The sequence below is a fragment of the Phalacrocorax aristotelis genome, chromosome 19 (assembly GCF_949628215.1).
Source record: "Phalacrocorax aristotelis chromosome 19, bGulAri2.1, whole genome shotgun sequence".
NCBI lineage: Eukaryota > Metazoa > Chordata > Aves > Suliformes > Phalacrocoracidae > Phalacrocorax > Phalacrocorax aristotelis.
The window spans coordinates 7,344,341-7,369,142 of NC_134294.1; the positions used below are offsets into that span (position 1 = coordinate 7,344,341).

Below are 24,802 nucleotides of genomic sequence, written 5' to 3' on the forward strand. Positions count from 1 at the left end.
CCATTGAGCTGGAAGATAAAATGCATTTGACGGAAATAAAAATAAACTCAGAGATTAAATCTCATAATGAAATCCTGCCTATTCAGTGCCCAAGGGCTTGTAAAACTCTGCTTTGGCCTTGAGACCAGCAGAGAAAGTACCATCCTGCATTCATGAGTGCTTTCTGTGGGGCTCTGATGCAGACTGCTGTATTTATGTTAAAAAATAGCTGTTGCTGCCTCAAGAGGTTGAAAAGAATTGGAAAGCACAAGATGAAGAAGAGCAAGATACTGCATGATTTTTTTTGAACGTAACGCTTGCAGTGACAGCACTATTAAGAGGCTAATATACAGAAATGTCTGCCCTGAGTCTGGGTAAAAATGAAAGCACTTATCCAAGTTAAAGTAAAAGGTCTCACATCGGTTCTTAACCCATTTGCTACTCTGATAGATAATGTAGTGAATCCAATTTAACTCAATGAGACTTTTACTGTTGGTACAACAAAACACTTAAAACGATTGCTCTGATTTTAACTACTCAGAGTTATTAACCTAAGAAAGCACTTCACATTAGGAGGAAATGAGCACCCCTGCATGTTTGTCTATGAAGCAGAATAGATAACAAAAAGCTTATTGGAAGTTACTACGAATATTTTTATTAAAAAAAAAATGTGAAGGAACTCCCTCATGCCTTATTATAGCAGCTTAAAATGCTTGCAAGGTTTGAAAGCTTGTTTGATGTTATAACAATACTGCATGTGATCTATGTGACAAACATATATAGCTAATTCCTTCTTAATGAGAACTGAATAAAAATTTGGTAATTGGATGGATTTGGTAACTGAAATTAGAAAGGCACTGTCTCTTTCTGCCTTTTTAACTTGTGTCTTCAGTGAAATAAATTTCAGGATCTAAGCCCATCGTTACATAATGCATTAGGGATCTGCTCTCTCCTTAGACCAGCTTTATGTCATGGCGATTCCTTTTACTAAGTCCTGCACAGTAAAAACAAATCGGAGGAGACAGTCAAGCCCAGGCTGCCAGAAAATATAGCACCAACAGAACTAATCAGATGTTATCGGGTGTTCACTGTTCCGCAAAAAGACTGGTCCAAAAAAAAGAAATCCAAATATCCCTCGTTTCTGAGGTACCCGAAACCTCTAGATTCACCCTAGAGCACTCTAGATTTAGGACCAACCAATACATAGGACTAACTCCACTGAATAAAAGACCCCTCTAGCCCAGTGTCCAGTCTCCTCCTTTTGGTATAAAGTCGGTCCCAGAGTTGCTGAGTATGTGCATCTTTTACTGAAATCAGTAACACTTAGCACTTAGAAGCACTTTTCTTTGTGTTCTCAAGTGGGGCAAAGACAGACAATATTACAAACCAAAGAAAAATGCTTTTATACTTCTACGTCTCATCTACACAAAAAAAATTTGTACCTATTTAACCAAATTAGTTTCACAAGCTCTCTTTGTTGGTACTGTCACTTCAGCTCTCACAGAAAAGAGCATCCAAACTAATGAGAGAACTTCCTCGTGTAGACAAACCCTATGAAATTTCCGTGAGGGGATTTACCAAAAATATTTTAACTTATCTTTTCAGAACTGTTTAAATGCTTAATCGGACTACTTTAAGATAGTAACGAGAAAGGTGCTCAGAAAGGTAACAAGTATTTGAAATAGGTAACAAATATTTCTCAGGCCTTGAAACTAAGTTGCTCAACAATAACTAGCCCTGCAACTAGTCCAGATTTCACCTGACAAGAAAAGGATTTCTGACAGTGTCCTACAGACACATTAATGGACAGGGGATGTGAAAAAATATTTATACTACAAAACTGACTAAGCATTCTTTATTTCCTGATTGCTTTTAAACAGTTTTTATATTCCTGTAGTAACTGTAAAATATTAACCAGTTGAGAACAATTATCTTCTGGTTAAGGTAAGAAGATTCCTCATATACCTCATGCCCCTTGGGAGCTTTCATAAACAAACCATTGCCTTCCATGCTTCCTTTGCACTAGGATGCAGTATTTTATTGAATAGAAAGGTAACTCTACAGTTTCATTCCTTAATTTGTTGGCTCAGTTTGCTTTATTGCAAATAGATGGGAGGTGGTGTGGGGGCTTGTTTTGTTTTGTGGTTGTTTTTTTTTAACTACTTGATGTAAGAAGAAATAAAGGTAAGGGAAGCCAGTCTTTCAAGACCTGAGAGTCACAAACTCAAACGTTCATGTTCACAGGATCCATAACAACTGCAGTGGAAAGCCTGGCACTTAAAGAGCCAGTGGGATCAGGTTCCTACCATGTAACTAATAATACATAATACAATTATTTATTACAAAAAGTCCCCAGTAATATCACAGTTTCTAGCTTACTGGGATTTTAAAGATATATTTGAGAGATAATACTTATCCCAAGAACTTTAAAAACTCAACTGGCAAAACAGTAGCAGAAATAAGTGGCATATCGCTACTGTGTAAGTAAGGAGATACAGTAGCAAGTTGGTCGGCTAGAGTTGGATCCAGAGTAGCTTTGGGAATTTAACAGCTGTGAAAGGAATCACAGCTGTTATGGAAATGTATCCTTTAACACTTGCAATACTTCTATTTCACTTGATACTCAGTTATCTTTCCCTTTTTTTCACTTGAAAAGTATTTCTTACTTTGGAAAAAAGAGGAAATTTTCTTTCTCTTCGGCACTAGAACATACTAGGCAAAACTAATATAATCTCATCACATGGGTCTGAAAATCAGTGAGACTAAAAGTCTTGATTTACAAACCTTTGTACCTTCCAACAGATATTACATAAAAGGCAAGAAACTCAACCCTTGATCGTTTCATAAGTTAACCAGCATGCTCCCACACAAACACACTTTTTCTCCCGTTTCATTCTCTTGCACCACGCACTGGTAACCCTGTATATGCAATAGAAGGAAGATGATAGTTTAAGGCATTCCTCAAATTCTCCATGCTCTTAAACTGACTCTTCTGAAGATCATCATTTTGGCCCAAACACCTTGTAACGTAGTCATCAGGTAACATAAGCTACTAACAAATAACAGGTTTGCATCAGTTGCTTATTGGGTAAGTAACCCAAACAAAAGCAGCACTGGGAATTACCTTTGCTAGCACAAATATCACAAAACTCCCAATTTTCATGCATTGGATTACCAGGTGGGGAAAGGACAGCTTTTTTCTCTACATAGCAATGAATAATTGGCCGGCTTGAAGGGGTATGTATGTGGTACAGGCATAGCTGGAAGTGGCAAAATAATATATAGGCCATTGAACTATTCCAGCATGACAGCTACTACAGTCTTAAGATCAAATAAAGATTGAATGACGAAATACAGAGTAACCTGTAAAACATCTGCTGTAATAGTCCATCCAGACTGTTCTCCCTTTATTGCTACATTTCTTTCAGAGTTTGACAAATACAAAAGATCTATTTCTGTACATCTGAAACTTGCTATGTTTTTATAGATATATTTAAGATTATCCTACCCTCATCTTTCCAGGTTGTGTATACAACTTGTATATATAGAAGCTCATATGGATATATATAAAAAAGACAGGAGGATTCTAGATATTGTTTATAAACCATAGCGCATATAGTATTTTAAAATGGAACCTGTACTTTATAAAGAAGAAACATTTAATATGTCAGCTATGATTATTTTCAGATTGCCTACAATGGTTATTTCTGTGCATGATTATTGAAGGATCCATCAAGCGCTTCTTGGATTTGGAATGTTTTGAACTAAGAATGCCTGTCTTGCAATCAAACTGAATGCTGGCTGGACCAATAATGAGCGTTTAGGACAGCACAATTAAGTCTGGTCCAGGGAAAGCAATAAAAAGAGGATTCTTGAGGAGCCAAGGTGAAAACTTGATCCTCAGGGTTATGTCTCTTTTTGTTTAAAATTTTCACCATTTTCTACCATCCTCTGAAAGGACAACTGTATGTCTTCAGAGGTAGAAGCACCCACTTTTCTTCCATCATTTCTTTCATTGTTACCTTTCAGAAGAGGGATCATTGCTTTCTAAAGGATTAGGACCAGGTTATGCAGCAAAAAGAAATGAGCCCCTATGATTTACAGTGGATTGTGTGCTGGCAAATATATACAAAAGGAAAGCAGACAAAAATTGTGTTTCTGCAGGGACAGATTGTTTAAATATCCTGAAAAATAAATACAGAAGCATAGAGGTTTGGTTTTATTTGCTTTTAAACATATGTAGCTTGGGCTACCCGTAGAATTCTTTATCCTCCTGGTTAACGTGGTGTCTACAAAAGTGAGTTAGCTTCTGGATGCTTCTATCTTATATAAGAGTGACAAGTAAGGGAGGTGTTGACTTAAAATAGTCTTGAAACATTATTCATTTTGTCTATTTTAACACGGGATAGAAAAACACTAATATTCAACCCAGCAAATAAATCTGCCAAGAATTACCATGGTGATTTCTGATGTTATGTAGGATATATGCTTTAGTCCAGTTTATGCTCAAATATATTAATGCTTCACCTTATAATTTTTATCCAAACTTAGTGGCATTTGGCCCAGATTCATTCCCACTGGATTGAAGGATTTCACTGCCGTCGATTTCAATAGAAACAATAGCTTGTCTCTTGCTTGGCAAAAAAAGAATAAGTAGGCTGAAGAGCAGCCTGTGTGTCTGCACATGTTGCTGGTTTGATCTGCTAAAGACGACATTGTGTGGGGATGCACTTTCATTCTAGAGAGACACAGAACTGGTTACTCACATTTCACATATATTTGAAGATAGTAGCAGTCTCTCTCCACTTATCTGTTAGTTAGTCCATAGTCTCAAATCATCACTCTAATCCCTACTAAATCTTTAAAACCTTGGGAAGTTGACAGGTCCTAATATACCTGAAGACCTTAAGTCACAAATTCAAGTAATAATAGGATACCCGTCTTCTCCTACTGAGGTAAAACTAGTACTGATTGCCCCCTTTTTTTCAACAATTGCCTTTAGGAACTGGTTATCATAATGATGTCTTAACTGAAGCATTTAGGAGGGAGAAAAGGAGAAGGATTTTTTTTGGTCAACCTTGTCAGAAATATACAAGTACTTTATCAATAGAGCAATTAAAAAGAAAAGTAATTTCAGCAAAGAAAAGGTAGAAAAATCTGCAAGTCCTGCCACCCAGTCATCAGGTTTAAAATCTTACAACTCTATATCTTTCTGTCTAAATTTGTAAGAATAACTTTGTACATAAACTATTCCATGAGGAGCCCATATAGTGCAATGATTCTTCAACAGCCTTCAACAGTAGGAACATCCCCAATAGTTTTACTCATTTAAGCAATGAAGGTCCTATAGCTGAGCCACTTGCTGATTAATTACACAACTTCATGTGTTCATTGAACTATCAGAATTAAAACAGAGAGCTTTTCCTCCCTGTTTCTTACACTTGTGGAAAGTGAAGATGTAAACATCAATATAGCAACAATAGTTCCCAAACTGCAAGGACAGAGGTCCTTGTAGGACCTCTGCTAAATTAATCTCTGCTGAATTCCTCACCTGTGAAATAAAATGAATCATAACAAATATGTAGCCTTTGATCTTTGCTTGTAAAGAGATACATTTCTTTCAAAGGAAAGCCTTTTGTAAGCCAGAGAGACTGCTCTGGAGATGAGATGGATCAACTGGCAGTGACAGTGAGCTAAGAGCTTCCTAGCTACGACTGATAATTCATGTTATGCTTTCAGTCCAGTAGCACCTTTGCCTCCCACTCACATCTTAACCGCAGCCTGGAGTGCTTCTCTCAGTCATCTGCAGTTCTCCTCCTGGGATGAGCACTAAACAACTGCACTTTAAAGATTCAGCTCAGTAGTCCTCACTGGGTCAAACAGCAGGGCTTTTCCCTTTTAGGATCTGGGATACTGTTATCAGATAGACTTTCTAAACTAATGTATAATTAAGTCTTAAAGGTGAAGGCAAAGCACTTCAACATGAGAATCTCAAAACAATGAGCAATCTACAAGCATGCCTGTTTCAGTCAACCACTGGTCATCTGATGGTATATTGGCAAAACTAACTTTGAACTATCTTGAGACATTCTAGCAGATTTTTGTGTGTACCATTAAGTTTTCTTGAAAAATTCTCTTTTATTCCCAAAATGGTTCCTTAGTGAGTGAGGGTATCCCTTTCAGTCAAGATCCTTTGGTTCCTCAAACCTTGGGATTCAAGAGTATCAGACAAAACTAGTTTTGTGATCTGAGCTGCAGAAAAAAATAAACCTTGCTAGTCAATAAACCATCTTTTCTGTGATGATTCTCAATTATGTTTTATGTGATATGGAACAGGCTGCCCAGAGAGGTGGGGGAGTCACCATCCCTGGGGGTGTTCAAAACACATATAGACATGGGACTTGGGGACGTGGTTTAGGAGGCCTGGGGGTGTTGGGTTGGCAGCTGGACTTGATGTCCTAGAGGTATTTTCCAACCTTAATGATTCTATGATTCTTTCAGACCACTCCTCATCTAATATTATAACCCTTTCTCTGTTAAATTAACATTTTAATATAGTAAATATCTCAATGCTGATGCTGCATAAGTACTTCATAAATATTTAGAGTTGCCCCACTTGTGACTTGTTTTAACCAAAAAGTACCGTTCACAAGAATAAACCACCATATTTGTTTGCTAAGCTAACTGCATGAACTTCATGTGCCGAAATACAAAACATAGCTTATTGCATTCTACTAAGCAAAACCATTATTTTTAATGGCTATAAATTGGCTAAGGTTTCTTTTATGCAACCAAAACACCCAGCACCATCTTTAAATCTCTCTTCCATCATTTGTAGTTTGGATTCACAGACTCACTTTTCTTGGATCCGTACTTATCTTTACAACACCAACTTGTACAAGTGGAAATACACAGTATGAATGGGTAAGCATTAGGATACACCTTTTTTTCTTTTTTTCCTTTTTGCAGCAGCTGCCGCTGGCAGAATAACGATAGGTTAATATAAAGCACAAGCACTCAAACAGATCTGTACATCAAAATGTGAAAAAAGAACTGCTGAGATTACTTTGAAAGAGAGGTTGGAGATATTTCGAAAAGTTAAAAAGCTTTTCTATTAGACAAATGCATCTATCAGTAGGTCAGAAAGAGGCAAATGCACAGTGGAAAAAACAGGCACAAGAGTTATAACTCAATACACACAATCAGTTTCAGGTGCAGTAGGTACCTTAAAAAAACATGCATTACTTACAGATTTTAAGCACGATGAGTAAAGATGACAAGATAAAATTTGCTTCTGTCTCTTGGTTATGCTGAAGTCCAGCTTGAAGAGAAAATGGTTCCCTCTGACCTAAAAACAAATGGAAAAAAATTGTACGTTGTTGTTTTTTTTTTCTCCTAGTTTTATAGATATTTCTGCCAAAATACTAGTTACTACACCTGTGATATCAAATTATTTTTACACTATTCACCAAGCTAGATAACTTTTCAATCCAGAAATATTCTTAATTCCTCCTGGCTATACTGTATAAAATTAAATTTGACAATTAGTTGTTTCTTTTGAGCGGTGCATGTAGAGAAAATGCTCTAAGAGGCTTTTGAATATTATTTCTTTCACTGAAAAGCTTAAAATACACTACTTCACGTGAAGCCTGGAATAAATTATTTTGGTTTTATTCATGGATTCAGTGAGGTATTTAGGTGCTTCATTTTTTTAAGCATGCAGGACAAATTATTGTAGAACAATGACCCAAGACAGCAAGGAATGTGTATCCCTACAATACAGTTTTCCTATGCAACAACAGCCTGTTTCTTTCAAGACACCAACTAAAAAAAGGAGATAAAGTTTACTACGTTCTTGTTAGAGGCACTAGAACAGTTGTATTGTGTATTCTAAGAGTTCCCAAACTCTTTAAGAAGCAAATGCCTTTTAGAATTTTAAAAAGAAAAATACAGCTAGAAAAAACTTTCACTGGAGTGAAATTAAATTAATACAAATATCCAACAACGGAAGCAGTACTTATCGCTCTCTACAACTACCTGAAAGAAGGTTGTAGTGCGGTTGGGGGTTGGTCTCTTCTCCCAAGCTACTATGATAGAACGATGGAAATGGCTTCAAGCTTTGTCACGGGAGGTTTAGATTGGATATTAGGAACAATTTCTGTACTGAGAGTGGTCAGGCACTGGAACAGGCTGCCCAGGGAGGCGGAGGAGTCACCATCCCTGAGGGTGTTCAAAAACTGTGTAGACGTGGCACTTGGGGACGTGGTTTAGGAGGCCTGGGGGTGTTGGGTTGGCAGCTGGACTTGATGTCCTAGAGGTATTTTCCAACCTTAATGATTCTATGATTCTACTTCTGCTTAATGCTCTCATTAACCGCAAATAACTTTTTCCCTCTAAACTAATTTTTAAAGAACAGTTCTCAACAGCCTGCAGCATTAAAACAAAGAACTAGTACTTGTAAGCATTGTATATACAACTGTTTGCAGACAGTTGCCTAGGAATATCTTGCCATCTGCTGGAAATGTGCAGATATGCATGCTTAAATAAATGCAGGCTTCTAAGTTACTGTCAGAGACTATAGCACAATGAAAGAATGAAGGAGACAGTAAGCTTGGAAACCAACACTTTGGATGTTCAGAACTTAGTCAAAAAGACAATTCAATAATGAGGTAACATCAGAGCTGCAGCAGTTGAAATACCAACATATTATTTCTTAGCAATTCTCAAACAGTTCCCTAGCAAACCAGCGTTCTCCACTGCCACTATGAATCTGTGGCACAGCTGGATGCTGAGGTTGAATGTAGTATTATGCGTGTGAAGCCAGATGATCACCATGGCCATATCTGTGGAAAACAGGAGTAGCTCCACTGTAGAGGAGGTGATGGGATAACAACGCAAGCTAACACAGAACCTGACATCCTGACACATTTCTCTAAGAACTGTCTGCAAATTAAGTATGTCCTCCAGCAGCTCCTGGCTAGTATTGGTTGCCAATTGCAGATTTGGTAATAATACCTTTTTTTAAAAATTATTATTTATTTTATACATATATATTTATATAGAAAAAAAGGTAATTTATCAGGATATTATAATATACTTATTACCAGTAATGGTAATAGAATTGCAAATAAAAATTGGCTGTTGATCCTGGTTGCTAATAAGCCACATTGACTTCTAAAAAAAAAGTTATGGAAAGGCAAATCTGCATCTCTTCCTTCTCTCTTACAGAACTTAATTACCAATACTGGTAAGGAAATCACTATTATCCCACCTCTTAAAAAAATTCTTTTAGGCCACATGACAGAGATCTGTGATTTGCCAAAGCTCATCATATAAAGACAGGAATGCAAGAATGGGAAACTTCCATTTTCTTGTTCTGGACATGATAGGACTTATTTTCAAAACAGAACTGAAATAATTGGAAAAAAGAAAACACCACCCTTTTTTAAGCTTTCTCTTTCTCAAACAGATCAGATCACAGTCTGCTCTTCAGAGTGAAAGATCTGATACCAAAAGTTAATAATAATTAAATAAAGAACTAAAATTGTATATGCACAAATATCTCTTTTAAACCTGGAATAAAATAAAACTAAATTTCCTGTAGGAGCCTGTCAGGTCTCCAAATCTAGGTAGAGTGGGCAGCAATATTACAACTTTTTATTAAGCTGAAGATGATTTAGTAGCAGATGAAAGTGCAATGCCCTGCCATGTGGAAAAAAAAAAAAAAGGCAGAAAAAAAGCTCAGGAATACACTCAGGATTCTACAGCTTTACTACAGCTCTAGGACAACAGAAGTTGATTGTGTTTCAAAAACAACGATCATACAACATGTTGCATTTTCAAACCAGTTACAACCTTGTTAGCTAATGCACAGAGCAAAGCTGACATTCTCTCCAAAAAATGCCATCTGCCCAGAAGTGTGAAGCATCTATTAAGAAATTGAAATGTTTAAACAGTCTTGTAATGTAAGAAAATACAAACCAACTCCAAAATAAGACTTCTAAAATAACATTAGTACTAAGTGATCAACTACAAAATATCTCTGCAAGATGTAAAAATATTGTTGAGATTTTTAAGCACTGACAACGTAACTCATTTTTTGCCCTCAGTAAGTTGTGCTAGGAAAAAATAACAACAATAAAACCTGCAAAACCTCCAATCACAGTTCTGAAGAACCACACTACTTTTTATCTCCCAGTCCAACAACTCAAGGAACTGAAGTCGTCTAATTGACGTGACAGGGAGATGAAAGTCTATCTTGCCCTGAAAGAATTATATTTGTAGATATATCTTACATAATAGTCTCCATTTTAAGCAGAGGAAATTTGGAACATGTGAAGGTTTAAGGGCCCATTTTGAAACACAGTCACAGGTCCCACTAATATAAAATTAACAGTGGATACACAAATAATTCAGATTATAGACTGAGAAATGAAACCATTTGGTGAGTTTCCTTGGTGTCAGAGAAAACAGCTAGACCGACAAGAATAAGTTTGCCACTTTACTACTACTTAAATTAGTGTTAACTATTATTTAGTTGTGTTTTGGAAAATTGTGGAAACACCAAAAGAAAGCTCAGGGCTACACTGATGCAAACTCACCAACACACACACACACACCCCCCCCCTAAAGGTACTGTGAAAGTGCTAAGTGGTGTCTCAAAAGAACCTGATGTAGGTGTACAAGGTAATAGCAGCAGGCTAAGGATACATTATATTTTTTTTCCTCCCATTTTCAAAATATAGATCATGACTGCTCAACTCCAGGTAGTCAAAAAAAAAAAATCTAATAGTTGTGACACCTTGTCTTGATTTATTTTTTAAGTTTGGCGAGTTACTGTTGCCCAACGGTGGCTATAAGTAGGTCAACAAAAGCCCCAAAGCAAGCTTTTTCCTTGGATAGCTTATTTGCCTGGAAAATCGTTTTGAGATACACAGCAAAATAGCTGTTGGGCCAGTATAAGCAGCATTTCCACTAGGGGACTCTCCGAGTTAACTATCCCACGCCTTCATCTGAAGAACAGGCAAAGCCCCTATCCCCCTTACACAGGAGAGGGCTTTGCTTCAATCACAGCTGAGCCACAGTTTGAAATCAAAAGATCAAAGTATCATTAGGAAAAAAAACCCCAAACAATTCAAACCAAACACCAGCTTTATGAAGCTAAAGGCATTAACCATTTCACAGGCTTGCCCCTGTGAAATTGTGGTTAATTCAACAACACTAATACGACATATTTGTTGTTATTTCCCCTCTCCCCTGGCCGCTCAGAAGTCTACTATTGTTTATCTTTTCTTATTTTATTTCCTCTTTATTACCTTGGCGGTGGTTTTGCTGTTTAACATTTTTGAATGAAACTTCCAAAGGTTGTATGCTATATATACACTCGTGGGATACGATACTCCTGTGGAAGTACCTCTTCCCAGGAAGCAATTCTGACAGCTCCAGGTGAGGCAGAGAGGCCTTCAGCTGGGGGTGCCTGAGCAAGCAGAGTATGTGTTTTTTTTGGGGGTGGGCTTCTTCTGGTTTGAGGGTGGGGGGTTTCACAGAATCACAGAACGTCCTGAGCTAGAAGGGACCCCCAAGGACCATCGAGTCCAACTCCCGTCCCTGCACAGCACACCCCAAATTCACACCAGGTCTCTGAGGGCCTTGTCCAAGTGCTTCTTTAATATCGCCAGGCTGGTGCCGTGATGCCTCCCTGGGGAGCCTGTGCCAGGGCTCCATCACCCTCTGGGGGAAGGACCTTTCCCTAACACCCAGCCTAACCCGCCCCTGGCACATCTCCCTGCCATTCCCTCGGGGAGACCAGCCCTGCCCCTCCTCCTCCCCTTGGGAGGGAGCTGCAGCCCGCCATGAGGGCTGCCCTCGGCCTCCTCTGCTCCAGGCTGAACAAACCCAGGGACTTCAGCCGCTCCTTGTACGGTTTCCCCTCTAAACCCTTCCTCAACTCCATGGCCCTGCTTTGGACACTCTCCAGTAGCTTTATACCCTTCATGTCCTGCGCCCAACCCCGCCCACAGCGCTCGAGGTGAGGCCGCCCCAGCGCGGAGCGGGACAATCCCCCCCTCGCCCGGCTGCGATGCAGGGCTCGGTGCCCCCCAGGGCACGGTTGTTTTTTTGCAGCGGGCGGGAGCGAGCTGCAGAAGGCCGGGGGACAGGCCCACCCGCCCTCGGCCAGGACTCCCCGGGCTCCACCCCGGCCCTCAGCACCGCCCCGGCCCAGCCCCGAGGCGCCCCCACCGGGCCCGGGGAGGGGATCCTGGGGGTCTGAGAACTCGCTGGCGGAGATCCCAGCGCTGCCACCCAAACCACCCCGCTCCTCCCGCCGAGGGGGAGCCCGGCGAGGCCGCAGCGAGACGCCGCGGGCCTGCGGCAGCCGAGACAACTCACTGAGGTGGGCTCCGGGGAGGGCGAAGGCGCAAACTCACTGCCTCGCCTCACAGCCATGAGACCTCCGTCTGGAGGCGCTGCCCAGGCACTGCGAAGCCTCGAGCCTCCATGGTGGCGCTGAGGCGAACCGCGGCAGCAACTCCGGCAGGGCGGGAAAAGAAGGAGAAGAAGGAAGGAAGGCAGGCTGTCCGCCGCTGCCCGCCGCACCTTTCGCCTCAGCCACCAGCCTCACAGAAGACAACGCGCTCACTCCTCCGATTGGCGGCAGGTGTTTGCCTCCCGCTTCCCCGCTCGCTTTGGATTGGCCGAAACGCTCCCACTCCCCAGGTAACGGTTTCCCGGCCTATGATTGGTCGTAGGTGGGCGGGATCCTTTTGGGGATTGGTTCCAGGTGAGTCGGCGCTTGCTATTGGCTGACAGGTAGCGTATGAGGTGTGCTATTGGCTGTGGGCGCTAACCTTCTTAGTCCGCCATGTTCGGCTTGGTGGCGCCGCTGGCACGGGTGGGAGCGGGGAGTTGAGGCGGGGCGGCGGCGGTGGGGCGGGCGGGGACTGCCGGTGGTTGCCTCCGCTGTGATTCTTCTCCGAGGACCTGCCGACAGGAGGGTGGTGGTGGAGGGGTGAAGTCTGATCCTAGACTTCTTCGCGAGACTTTGAGCAACTTCAGGCCGTGGAGGTGTAGCCGCGCGCCGCCGGAGGAGGGCGGCCCCGGGCGGAGGGCAGCCCCTGCCCCCGGCGGCCCCGCGGGGCGGGAGGGGAGCGGGACCCGCTCTCCGGGCTGGGCCCGCTCTCGGTCGGAGCAGGTAGGGGTAAGGGGGTCCCGAAGGCGCCGGGGGAAGCCCGCTCTGCTCCGGCCGCTGTCCCGGGCGCTGAGGGAGGCCCTGGTGTGGGCTGAAGGGGGCCCGTGCCCCCGCAGCCCGCGTGAGGGGAGGGCCGGAGCCGCCCTCCGGTACCGATGGCCCCGCTGCCCCGCCGGAGGGGCCGGGGAGCTCCGGGCTGTGCGGGGAGGCGGTGGTGAATAAACAGGATGTTTGTCAGCCTCCGCTCGGGAAGGTAACTCAGGTTGCCCTTTGGAGTTCCTCTCCTGCTTTCCTTGGGGAGATTGGTGGCCAGCGTTAGCAGATAGCAGGCTTACATGTATATAAAAACTGTTTTGGACTAAAATGCTCCACTCTGTGGGAGAAAGGAGCCAGAAGCTGTGTTGGTGAAGGCTTATTTGGAGTATTTTTGCCCAAGATAGAACCCTTGGATATTTTATTAAAAAACACCCTTAACTGCTTGGGATATTTCTGTGAAACTAAATTGTACGGGGCATTTTTAACTGAACTAGTTTAACTTCTGTGCAGGTCAATGGTCTTGTATATTTTCCTTTTGATTGCTTGCTGTTCTATGTGAAGCCATTTGTGTTTATAAAACTTGACACAACTAATTTGTTTAGTAGAGTGTGTGTATATTCATCTGTATTTTGCTTTTGCTTCTATGCAGCTGGACTAAAAATCATCTGGAGGAGAAACGCATATTTTATGTGGGAAGCTGTAAACTCCAGAATTAAATGAGTTATCTGTCTTGAACGAACTTATTTCTATATATCTACAATTTTATTTAGACTGCTTAATACAGACCATGCCTAGCAGAATGGGCTCAAAAACGGATTTGAAGAAAGACTTCATCAGAGTGAAAACACACTATAGTGGGTAAGTGAGCATGTTCTCTCCTCTACATTGTGTCCTGTGTATTTTGAAGCATATGGAGCAGGAGTTGATAGTCTGACCTAGTGATAGAGTAATGAGGGCACTGGTGGATTTGTAATTAACGTCAGATCAGGTAGGTAAACTTCTCTGCTATTAAAATACCATCCAGAGTCCTGCAGCATGTTGGTTGTGGAAAAGACTTGATAGTTTATTCTTCTCTTGAAAGGGGGGAAGATGTGCAAAACTGGCATAGAGTTATTCGGGGTTGATGGGTTATTGATTTCTGTTTTGTTACAAGTGTTTGTGGTCACAGACAGGTATAGATCCATCTCTTGCTTCCAGATGCAGTCATTGTATTTTTATCTGTTCTAGTGGGGATTTTTAGATACTATTTCACCTTACAGTGCTTTCTGTCTTGGAAAATTGGAGGAGGTGTTTCTTTCTGGAGAGATAGTTAATTCTTGAAATAATAACTGGATGCTGTTGTTTTGGCCCTTTTTTGTTTGTCTTACAGAAATTTTAGAAGGAATTGTTATTGCAATTATTTAGGTAAATAGGAGAAATTAGGGAGTTTTGTTTAGATTGCAAGTTATCAGTAAACTTACGTAAACCTGTGCAAGCTGCTTGAAGACTCAGTTTGAAGTGATTAGAAAATAAATCAAACCCACGGTCTTTTTTTCCTGTTGTGAATAAATTCTAAAAGTAAACTCTTGTATAGTTTGCCCTTTAATTTTTGATAGCTGATTCCCCCGTTCCCCTCCCAGTAATTTGACTGACACAGCTTGAAGGGCAATGAGGTGTTAAAACAGCTGCTTCAGTTATCTTTGCAATGCTTACTTTTGCAGCTAAGATTTAAGATAAAAATAAAAAAAAGTCACGGTCCTTTATGACTTCAGTAAGTTGTCAGTAGAGTCAGAAAGGTGTTAACACTTCAACGTGAAATTCAGACATGTTTAATCACATTGGTTTGCTGCCATTGTGAGGACTGTGTAAATTGATGTTGCTTTGGTGTCTCCTGTCTTCCTCCAAGCCTTAAGTTTAAGCCATTTGAGTGGTTAAATATTTGACCTAAGTAAATCCTTAGACTTGATTTCAAGTATTTAGACTGAATTTATTCAGATTTCATGAGTGACCTGACTCATCTTTTCTGATGTTTTTCTGCTGAATAAGTAAATACTGCTACTACTGTGGTGGTTCTTAAATTGTGGTGTAGAAAAACACAATTTTGAATTAAATATAATGTAATTCTGAAAATCACTCCTCCAAATTTTACTGAAAACAAAATGCTTTCCTGTTAAACTTATCTACCAGGTCAATGCCAAGTAATTTGCAGTCCTGAGTTTAGAATTCTAGAGCAATTATATTAGTTTGGTAAATGCCAGTTTTCTTATAAATTAGTATGAAAATTTGTCTGTGTTTCCTTTAGCCAGCTTCAATTTCTATCTCTGCTACTGACTTTGATTCTCTCCTTATGCCTAGTAACTTTTTTTATGTCTTCATTTTGCCACCTGTAAGTTGAAAGTTTAATAGAATCTGCTAATTTATAGTTCATTTATCTACAGGTTAAATTGTCATATGAAAATTTGCTTAAGCTTTTAGTGGTGAGAATTCATGACAACTGATGTAACAAAATACAGAAATTTTCTACTTGAAGTAAAACTTACAAGAAATGCATGTATGAAAGTAAACGGGACTGCATGCTGTGGTTCACTGTTACTGCTGCTCGGTAGTTTCTGAAATGTGTTCGTAGTAGTTAATGCAGATCAGTTGGGTTTTGTTAACATGAATCTGCATCATGGTTTGGTTTTGGTTACTTAATAGATGCATGTGAACTGCTTTATGAACTCCGGGTGAAAGATTTGTACCATGTATTTGCCATTACTAATAATTGTTTTCTGCTCCATGGTTTTATCCTACACCTCTGAATCACGTCAACAGAGGCTTAAGTTGCAAATAACGTCTGAGCATCAAATACTTGTGTGATGAGCTTCTCCGAGATGTATGGATATGCATGCTTCTCTGAAACAGCGACAGGAGAGCTGCTTTAGCTCTGTAAGGGAGGGCACTATAAATACAAATAGAATGTAGTGGAAACAATTTGGGGTAGCCTGCTGGCAGATAGTGTTGATATAAAGTGAGGGGAGTGTGTTTGTAGAACTCGTCCGCACAGAAAAGGAGGAGGTGATAATACCTGTGTCACTGTTAGAATTTGTAATTATTACGATGTTTTACAAAAAACTACTACTGTAGTTTCTCCTGCAACAATGTAGGCAGTAATTTCACTCAGTTGTCAAGTCTATAACATGTCAATTTACAAAACAACAGTTCCAAACTCAGTGAATTTTGTTCTACTGATCAAATTCTCTGAGTAAGAGCTGATGATTTTTGGTGTTATAGACTGTATAACTGATCATCTCCGCATTGCCATTAACGTAATACACTCATCTTTCAAACAAATTTGATAAACAGTAGGAAGTCATTGATGCTGGGCAACTTCAGAGTTAAGGATGAGCTCATTCAGGTAGCTGCTAAACAAATAAAATAATAGTACAATATCATTTTGAAATCCCAGTTAAAAATTGAAGCATGAGGAAGTTCTGAAACACGTGAGTGTTGAGTCTAGATATCTCTGGAGTCCTAGTATCTTAGGTATTCATGTTTCTGGGTGTGACAGAGTTCCTAACATAGCATAGTATAAATAACTGCATAAGTAGATTGCAAAAGAAAGTAAACTTGTGTAATTCTCATTTCATTATTTCACTTACTTAGTTTACCTGTTTTATACCAGGTTACTTGAAATCACTTCATTTAATTAGGGCAGTGATGCAGTGTCTTTTGTTGTATGTTACCTTGGTTCTAAATGGTGACACACTTAATCTGTCAGTGTGAATGACTCTTGTGCTATAACTGCTCACACAACTTCCTGGTCATTAGTTCTTCATGTTACTTTGTAGTGTCCATTTTCAGCCACCTGACAAAAGTGTCCTGTGCGATTCTTTAATCAGTGAATTATTTTCATTTATCTGTGACCCAATTGCCTAATGTGGCTCTACAGACATTAAGATTAAACACAGTAAATCTCAAAGAAATGTGCACATCCTTGAGATAATAATAATTTGTATAAATGTAATGTTTGCAACAGGTGCTATTTAGCATACTTCAGTTGTGTTTTGTCCAGTATGATGTTTATTAATTTACCTGTAGAATGGCAGTGCCATCTGTTAAAATAATTTTAACAATTTACAGCTGATTAGTGTTTGGCAGCTTTAGTTGGAGTTTGTAGTGAGTATGACAGAGTCTTGTCTTACTGCATAGTTCCAGTTTTTGAGTATTATTGTGGAAGCACAACTGTCCAGAGTTACTGCAGATCTACACCTACTTGATTTCATAAATAGTTTGTGGTGGCAGCGTGTTAAGTAATGAGCTGAATTTGGTAGCGACCTTGTCTTGGTGCGAGGCATTGAACCAGACCTCAAACACTACTTTGAGAACTGGTTTGGTCTCCTACTTTACAAGTGCATAAAATACGACTTTTTTGACAGGGATATGTTCTTAAACTCAGCCTCGCCTGACACCTCTCATACAATAATATGGATTTACAAGTTGGCAGTTAGCATACCTATTTATTTTTCCATTCTATTATGAAGAATTACTAAGCTGCTGTTCTTTGAGAACTCTACGAATCGTAGATGAAAGGTATACTTGAAAAGGTAGCAGTGCTTTTAATCTGAATTTGAAACAGTACAGTTCTTTAACATGATTGTTTTAGAGCTTTGCTTACTGTAATTTTTCTCAGCAAAGACAAAATCCTAAGTTATTAGTGCACATCATTTAAAATGTAAGTTGTAGAATTTAAGGTTCTTAGTTCAGTGTTGTACCTTTTGGCTTCTGGTTGATAGACATCAGTAGGCAAAATATGTAATAGAACATGTTGCCTAAAATGACTTGCTGTGGAGTATGAAAGAGGACAGCTATCTCAGTCACGTTAGGAAACTTGTGATATGCTTACTGTATTGAACTATGAGGGGGAAGAATTGTATATGCCAGCAGCCATTAACAAAACTGTTCCCTGATTATCCCCTAGAAGGTTTTGAAAGCACTGTGGTGACTTAAGTTCATCTCTTCTTTCTTCTGGCACTTGTTTAATCAGTTGGTTTCCTTGAGTCTGTCACTTGAAAAATAGTTAGAAAACAGGAGAAAGTCTAGTTTGTATCCTCAGCTTTTGTTTGTTGTTATTATCATCTATGTCCTGCTTTGGCAGCACTGTGTGGGCTTTCATTATACCAAGAGCTATTCTCACAAATGCCTGAGCATACTGTATGGTTACATTAGCAGAGCACTACATTGGGTTCATGCTCTCAAAACACTCTGAAGGCTTGCACAAGATGCAGAATTTGAGTAAGATTTTATCTGAATATCCTTGCAGTGATATCTTTTGAGACTTCACCTAATCAAAGCTTTCTCTCTAACAATATAGTGGATGTGAGGAAAAGACCTAGATTTTAAAAGGATTTTCTAATAAATGAGATTTTACTTAACTTCTAATGGAAGAAGTACTTGGATGAAATGTAATTATTACAAAATCTTATGGATTTTAGGTTTGAAGTGTTTACAACACTTCAAGCGCTGATAGTTATAGTAGGGGAACTTGACTCCACCAAGTAAACATGCATAAAAGATAGATCATTAACACAGGTTAATTCCTCCATACTAAAGTATTTTTAAGAAGTTAAACACGGTGAGATATAATCCTATTGACTTCTGGCAACTAATTTCTGTTGGTGGGAGCATTTCATGTGAGGAATGCTGATTCTGCGTGATTTTGCAGCTTGGAGTACATAGGTGGAATTGTTGGAATACGCAGGCTAATGCAGATATTTTCTGATAAAAGCTTATGTTTTTATCTCATGCAGGGACATCCTTATAACAAACTTGGATGCATCAATGAGCTATGATGAACTTTGTGATGAAGTGCACGAGATGTGTAATTTACAACAGGAACAGCCCATTACCCTCAAGTGGATCGATGATGAAGGTATTGTACTGAAATGCTGCTTAGGCATTCTAGGGTTTATTGTTCATCGTGGTATGAGGAAGGGGGATTGAGGAAACTTGTATGAACAAGTTTCATGTTGTGGAGCTGCTTTTTGTTTCTAAATACCAGGGTATATAAACCTGTCTTATAAAGCAGGGAGCTTGGAGAATTGAGCCTCAAAATGTCAAGCTTGATTGCAGTAGCACTTGAATTCACTTCTGTAGAAGTGAAGGCTTTGCAGAACTTCAATATTTTACTATTCCATACTTCTGTGCTCAATGCAGAGTTTGTTTTAACTTCAGACTTTCATAGGCCTAATGCTGTACACCTCAAAATTCTCATTTTCAAATTCTTGGCAAGATCACTTTTTGATGTTTTTAACCCTGCCAGCTTCCAGAATACGATATAGGCATTTGTGTCTTCTGAGTTGTAATTTATCTCTTGAATGGGTGTGTTTCTGAGAAACAGTGCAATTGTAATATCAGAAGACTCTTTTAAACTCTGCTAGGATTTTTGTGTTGTATGCAAGGTAGGTGCTAAGAATTCCAGTAAGGATAACTGATTTTCCCTGTCTATGGTGGTTGTCCCTGGCAACCCCATGATAGTCACTGATTGTAGTGTTGATTATGTTAATGGTCTATCATACCCTATTCAAGAATTAGAGGGTTGATTGTATTTAAAGGAGAATTCTACTAAATTGGTTGTTAATATCCTGTTGATATAAAATACAATGACCAAACATGAAATAAATGAGACTTGAATTTGGGTTTGTGTTTTTTTTTCCGCTTGGTTGATACTTCAGAGCACCATTTTTCAAAGATCATAGGTGTTAAACGAAAACATATCAGAAATCGGTTGTTTCCCCATTGTGGTGGGGAAAAATGCCCGGTATATCTAAAGTAAGTCATGTGCAGAAAAAGAAAAGGGAGGGAGTGTTTCATGTGTGGGGAAAAATAGTGTAAACTATTTTTGTGGAATCTGGGGTTGATAAAATAATGTAAAAATGATTTATTGTGGAAGTCTGTTTCTTAGACTTTTTCTGCAGGATAGGGTGATATTGCTGGATCTCACTGTTTTAACTTATCTTCAGATGTAAAGCAGTTTCATTCTTCCACAAAGAGCTGTGGGTGAGAGAAACTTACCTTTTCTTTACCCTTTCTATAGGCTCTGAAATATCGGCATGATGTGAGATGGGTTTGCGTATTTCTTTCTGCTGTAAAATGTGGCAGTTCTCTGCAGCCTTAAGTTAGAGCCTTCTGTTGTTGTGAGTAGCAGTGAAATGGGGATACTTGACGCTGAGTGCCTTTGCTACTTTTTTTTTGCTTCCTTTTGGAATGTACGTGTCTGCTTACGATTTAACAGGAGCGCATTGCATCTGTAACTCATGATGGGCAGAACTCTTGAGCTAGTAGGTTGAAAACAGCTACCACGCAATTGCACAACTGCACCGGGGCTGGCTTATTTTCCTGTTGTGCCTTGCCAAAGCTGTGGTCTGCAGCAGAACTTCTAGAACTGAATGCAAAAAGATGAAAAATACTGAACTGGTTTGGCGAATGTTTGTAATTGTGTTTTGTTTTTTAATGATAGCCTGTTTTACTTCCTTAGCCAAGTAGTGTGGTTTGGTGGGTGAAAGGAATGTAGAAATAATGACTGAGGAAGGAGGTAGTCAAAGAAGATTCAGCCCTTTTAGGATGCCAAGGACTAGTATCAGTTATTTTTAAATTGTACTCTTTTATCTTCTGATTACCAAGAAAGACAGAGGCAACTGTACTGGCTTCAGCCTCCTAACCCTCAGTTTCATGGCAGTCTAATAAAAAGTAACCTGATCAGAAGTGCATGGAGAATAGTTACATTGCATGTGCAATGCGATTGAACTGCATGACTAGTTCGACTATCCGAACTGCATGACTGCTAGTCAAAGGAAGATGATCGTAGGAAAGTAGAAAACCTCATGAACTGGAGGATTTTAAGACATGATTTCTGTTAATTGTTTCTTGGTTTGGATGTCTATTGCATTGGCTTTTTGAGGTCTACTTAAAAAAAAAAGTAATTTTATTTTTAGTTTCAGTTCTAATAAACATTTTCTTCCAGTCTTTGTTAAATACATACCTGTATGACTCTTCTTCTAATTCCTGATTTTAAGTTGGTAAGTTTCAACCAATCTGCTGTTTCGGCTGCCGCCGTTTGTCACAGGTTTTGAGTTATTCTATTTCTGCATATGAGTGAGTATTTCCACTTATTGTCCCAGGTAATTTAAAATCATTTGACTGATTGCACAAACAGATCATCTCTTTGAACTAACTTAAAGCAAACAATTGCCAATGGCTTAATGAATAAAGGAAACCTACTGGAGAGCTGAAGAAAATGAATTTTTCCGCTGGGCTTTTTAGTGTTTCTCTGTTTTTGACAAGATCCAAAATGTTTTAACTATGAGTAACTCGTGGTAAAATCCAATAAACATATAAGGAATATGGGTTGTTGATTTGCAGTACAAATAATTCTTGTCTTTTGTGTTGCATTATTGCAGTACTTCTATATGGTGAAGAGCAGTGGTCTTCACAGAGGGGCAGAGGCACTCTGGGGCGCATCATTTTAAAAAATAAGAGTATTTTAAGAAGTAGTAAATCAAGTGAAGCTTTATTTCTTACGAAGATTGACACTGGTGTCATCACTTGGCCCATATATCATATGGTCACATGTCCCATGTGGTGGGCAAGGTGTGCTGAGGGGAAGAGTGGGTGTTCGACAAAGCTGCAGGGCTTGAGAACAACACCTTCGCTCATTTGCTTGCTTTCAGTGTGTTGTGACATACTGCAGTTTACGTATGCCTAGTTAAGTGGATTTATGGATTAATTATCTAGTTCTAACTAAAATAACCGTCACGAGGTAATGCTAATAATGTGAGCACAAGCAGACAACAAGCAAAAGGTGGAACTGACGCTTCTACTCCGAAGTATCAACCCTGTTAGCCACGCTACAGGGTGAAAACAATGACTGTCTAATCAGATCTGACAAGAAGTCAGTAAAAAATATTCAAAATTATCAAGAAGGGTAGTAGAAATATGTATTTATAGCCACTCTTTTTAATGATGAACCTCACCCTAAGTATGTGTTGTGCTTTGAGATAATAGGTGATAGTATGAAGCCATCATGATTAGCAAGACTTAAAAACTAAGTAACCAGAACAAAGCAAACCTCTACCTTTTGTTTTTTGTATTCCACTGATGTTTTAAGTCTTGAGATACTCAGTTTGGTAGTTTACAAAACTTCACATCAAATTTTTAGAAGCCACTTTCGAGGCTTCTTACTTAATAGCAGAAGGCAAAAATCCACATACCATTGGGGAAACACTTGTTCTTCCTGTCTTGGTAAATATGGCTGGAATAACATACAGAAAAGATGGGGACAAACTGAAATGCATTCCTTTGTCAGAAAATGTTGTTGGAAAATGCACAGAAGATACTGCTGAGGGTTTGAAGAAACAAGTGTTAAAGCAGACTATGCAGTGTGGGAAGTTTGCTGTATGGTTGGATGAAAGTACAGACGTTTCTAACGTGTTTCAGCTTACGGTATTTGCTAGATTCTGTCTCAATAATGAGGTATGGGAAGATGTAGGTTTTTGTAAGTTACTTAAGGAAGAGGTACTGGAAAAGATACAACCTGAACAGTAAGTGACTTTAATAAAAACAATGTGTGAGGGGAAAAAAACTGTGTAAGTGTCCACTGCCGGAGAGGCTGATTTGACTGGAATAAGAAAAGGATTCTGGGGTAAGGCTACAGAGAGCACCACACGTGAAATTCACGCACTGCCTTGTTCATAGAGAAGCTATTGCAGCAAAGGATTTGGAGCCAGAAATGCATGGAGTTCTACAGGATGTCAGCAATGTGGTTAATTTTGTAAAATTAAGAGTTTTAGATAGTACAGTGTTTACAAAACTGATTACTAAGTTGGAGAGTGGCTGTGAAACTTCCGTACCTCGCAGAGTTTAGCTGGTTATCTTGCAGCGAAGTGCTTAAGAGTTGTTAGAGATGAGTTACACCTTTTTCTTCTGCAAAAAGGTAAATGTTGCAAGTTTGTGGACATTACCTGTGATGACAAGTGGCTGTGGTACCTAGCAGTTATTTTTTAAAGAATAAACACAATCCCAATGACTGACAAAAGTGCTTTTCAAAAGGAACTTGTGCTATACGGAGAGAGCGTTTTGAAAACAGCTATTTGGAGATGTTCCTGTTGTTCCATTGGTACACTTAAACTTGGAAACGGAATTTTCTAACCTGTTAAACTCTTCCAAACAGTCTCAGTAGGTTTTGAACCCCTTAGTTAAAAATGCAACATGTTCGGATTAGTTTGCAAGAACAGCAGTTTGACATCAGGCAGGATGAAAAGTTGCTAACTGAATGCCAACACAGCCTTTGAATAAATGGCGGATGGGATTTGAAGAATGATTTAGTAAGTGCAGCCAACAATGCACTTCTTCCATTTGGATCTATGTATCTTTAAGGTATCTTTTTGCTTAGCTATGACACCATTAAAACCTAGTATTGAAATAAATTCTGCTTAGAACCAGACCTTTGAATTATTATATCTTAAAGCATTAAAGCAAGATTTTGAACTCATGAAGCATGTTCAATCAGATAGCTCTCATTAAAATATTTTTAATTTATTTTTAATATTTTGAGAGGTAAGTTTTTGTGCCATTAATAAAAATATTTTAAAATGTTGTATATTGATCTCATACTTGAAAAATTTCTATCTGCGTGTATGTTTTTCTAATATGTATAATTTATAAATATACATATTGGGGGTTTGTGCTCAAAAAGTTTTAATGATGGAATGTGCTGTCAAAAAACTTTAGAGACCAGTGATCTAGAGGTTATCATGGGCTGTTAAAATAGTATTTCTGTCTACGAGGGAGGTATTCCTGTATTATCTTCCAATTCAGCTGTTAAACATTAAGAAAAATGTTCGCACTTAAACTGATTAGGATTTAGACCTTGGAAGGGACATTGTCTGAAGCTATAGGTAATGTGTTTTGGCTTAGCTTCCAGTTCTCCCAAGAAGCTTTTCCAGTGCTTTGTTCCTCTGGCACCGGCAAATTAATTCAGTGGGGTTTTTAATGGAGCATCGTCAATGAGTCATATCATTACTTCCAAATCATTCTGTTAGCTGAGAAGAGCTGTCTTTGGGCTATCTCTCCTTCAGAGAGATTGAGTCCTTTATTTTCACTGCTAAAGGCTAATCCTCGTGCCACAGGTAGTTTTTAGTCTTTCAAATGTTACTAGGTAATGATGTTTTTGGGGTAGTCTGGTCTGACTGAATGCTTGCATTCTTGTATATTCTTGTAATATAAAACTGAAGGTATATGTCACAGATAAATGGTAGTAAGGTGTGGATAAGGCATGGTACTTGAGCTCAGGCCTTAGTGTGCAGGAATGCTTGTGTCTCTCTCCTTTTCCCTGTGAATTTCATCCTGAATGATGTCGTGTAGTTTGGGGTGTGGAGGTTTTTCTGTTTCATCGATTTTGATAGCTGGGCTTTTAGAATATGCCTTAAATTGCGGCTGGCTTGTTGCCTTTTTGAGAATTTTTAAAAGCTGGTTGTTGAATCTACTACTACAGAACGTGAGTATAGGAGACAAAGTCATAGAAACTAAGGTTTGATAGAGCGTTTTCTGAAAGCCGGGATTGTTGGTGGCTAGGCAGATTTC

At 39.4% G+C, this 24,802-nt stretch overlaps 2 protein-coding genes across 8 annotated transcripts in view; one reads left to right on the forward strand and one right to left on the reverse strand.

Annotated features, from left to right (window-relative positions):
* Positions 1–12,635, reverse strand: part of CFAP74 (cilia and flagella associated protein 74) — a 95,727-nt gene extending 83,092 nt beyond the window's left edge. The window contains exons 1-2 of the mRNA XM_075114291.1: positions 12,370–12,635; positions 7,229–7,327 (exon numbers count right to left, since the gene is read on the reverse strand). Of these exons, the coding sequence (XP_074970392.1) occupies positions 7,229–7,327; positions 12,370–12,426 (156 nt within the window). The 5' untranslated portion in view covers positions 12,427–12,635. The remainder of the gene's footprint in view (positions 1–7,228; positions 7,328–12,369) is intronic.
* PRKCZ (protein kinase C zeta) overlaps positions 12,448–24,802 on the forward strand; it is a 69,815-nt gene continuing 57,460 nt past the window's right edge. For 2 of the 7 annotated variants that reach the window (XM_075114304.1, XM_075114309.1), the window contains exons 1-3: positions 12,666–12,696; positions 13,854–14,062; positions 18,973–19,094. In XM_075114304.1, the coding sequence (XP_074970405.1) occupies positions 13,992–14,062; positions 18,973–19,094 (193 nt within the window). In that variant the 5' untranslated portion in view covers positions 12,666–12,696; positions 13,854–13,991. Of the gene's footprint in view, positions 12,697–12,850; positions 12,872–13,079; positions 13,172–13,293; positions 13,422–13,853; positions 14,063–18,972; positions 19,095–24,802 lie in introns of those variants that run through there. The other 5 variants (XM_075114310.1, XM_075114307.1, XM_075114308.1 and 2 more) reach the window with 5 other exon arrangements.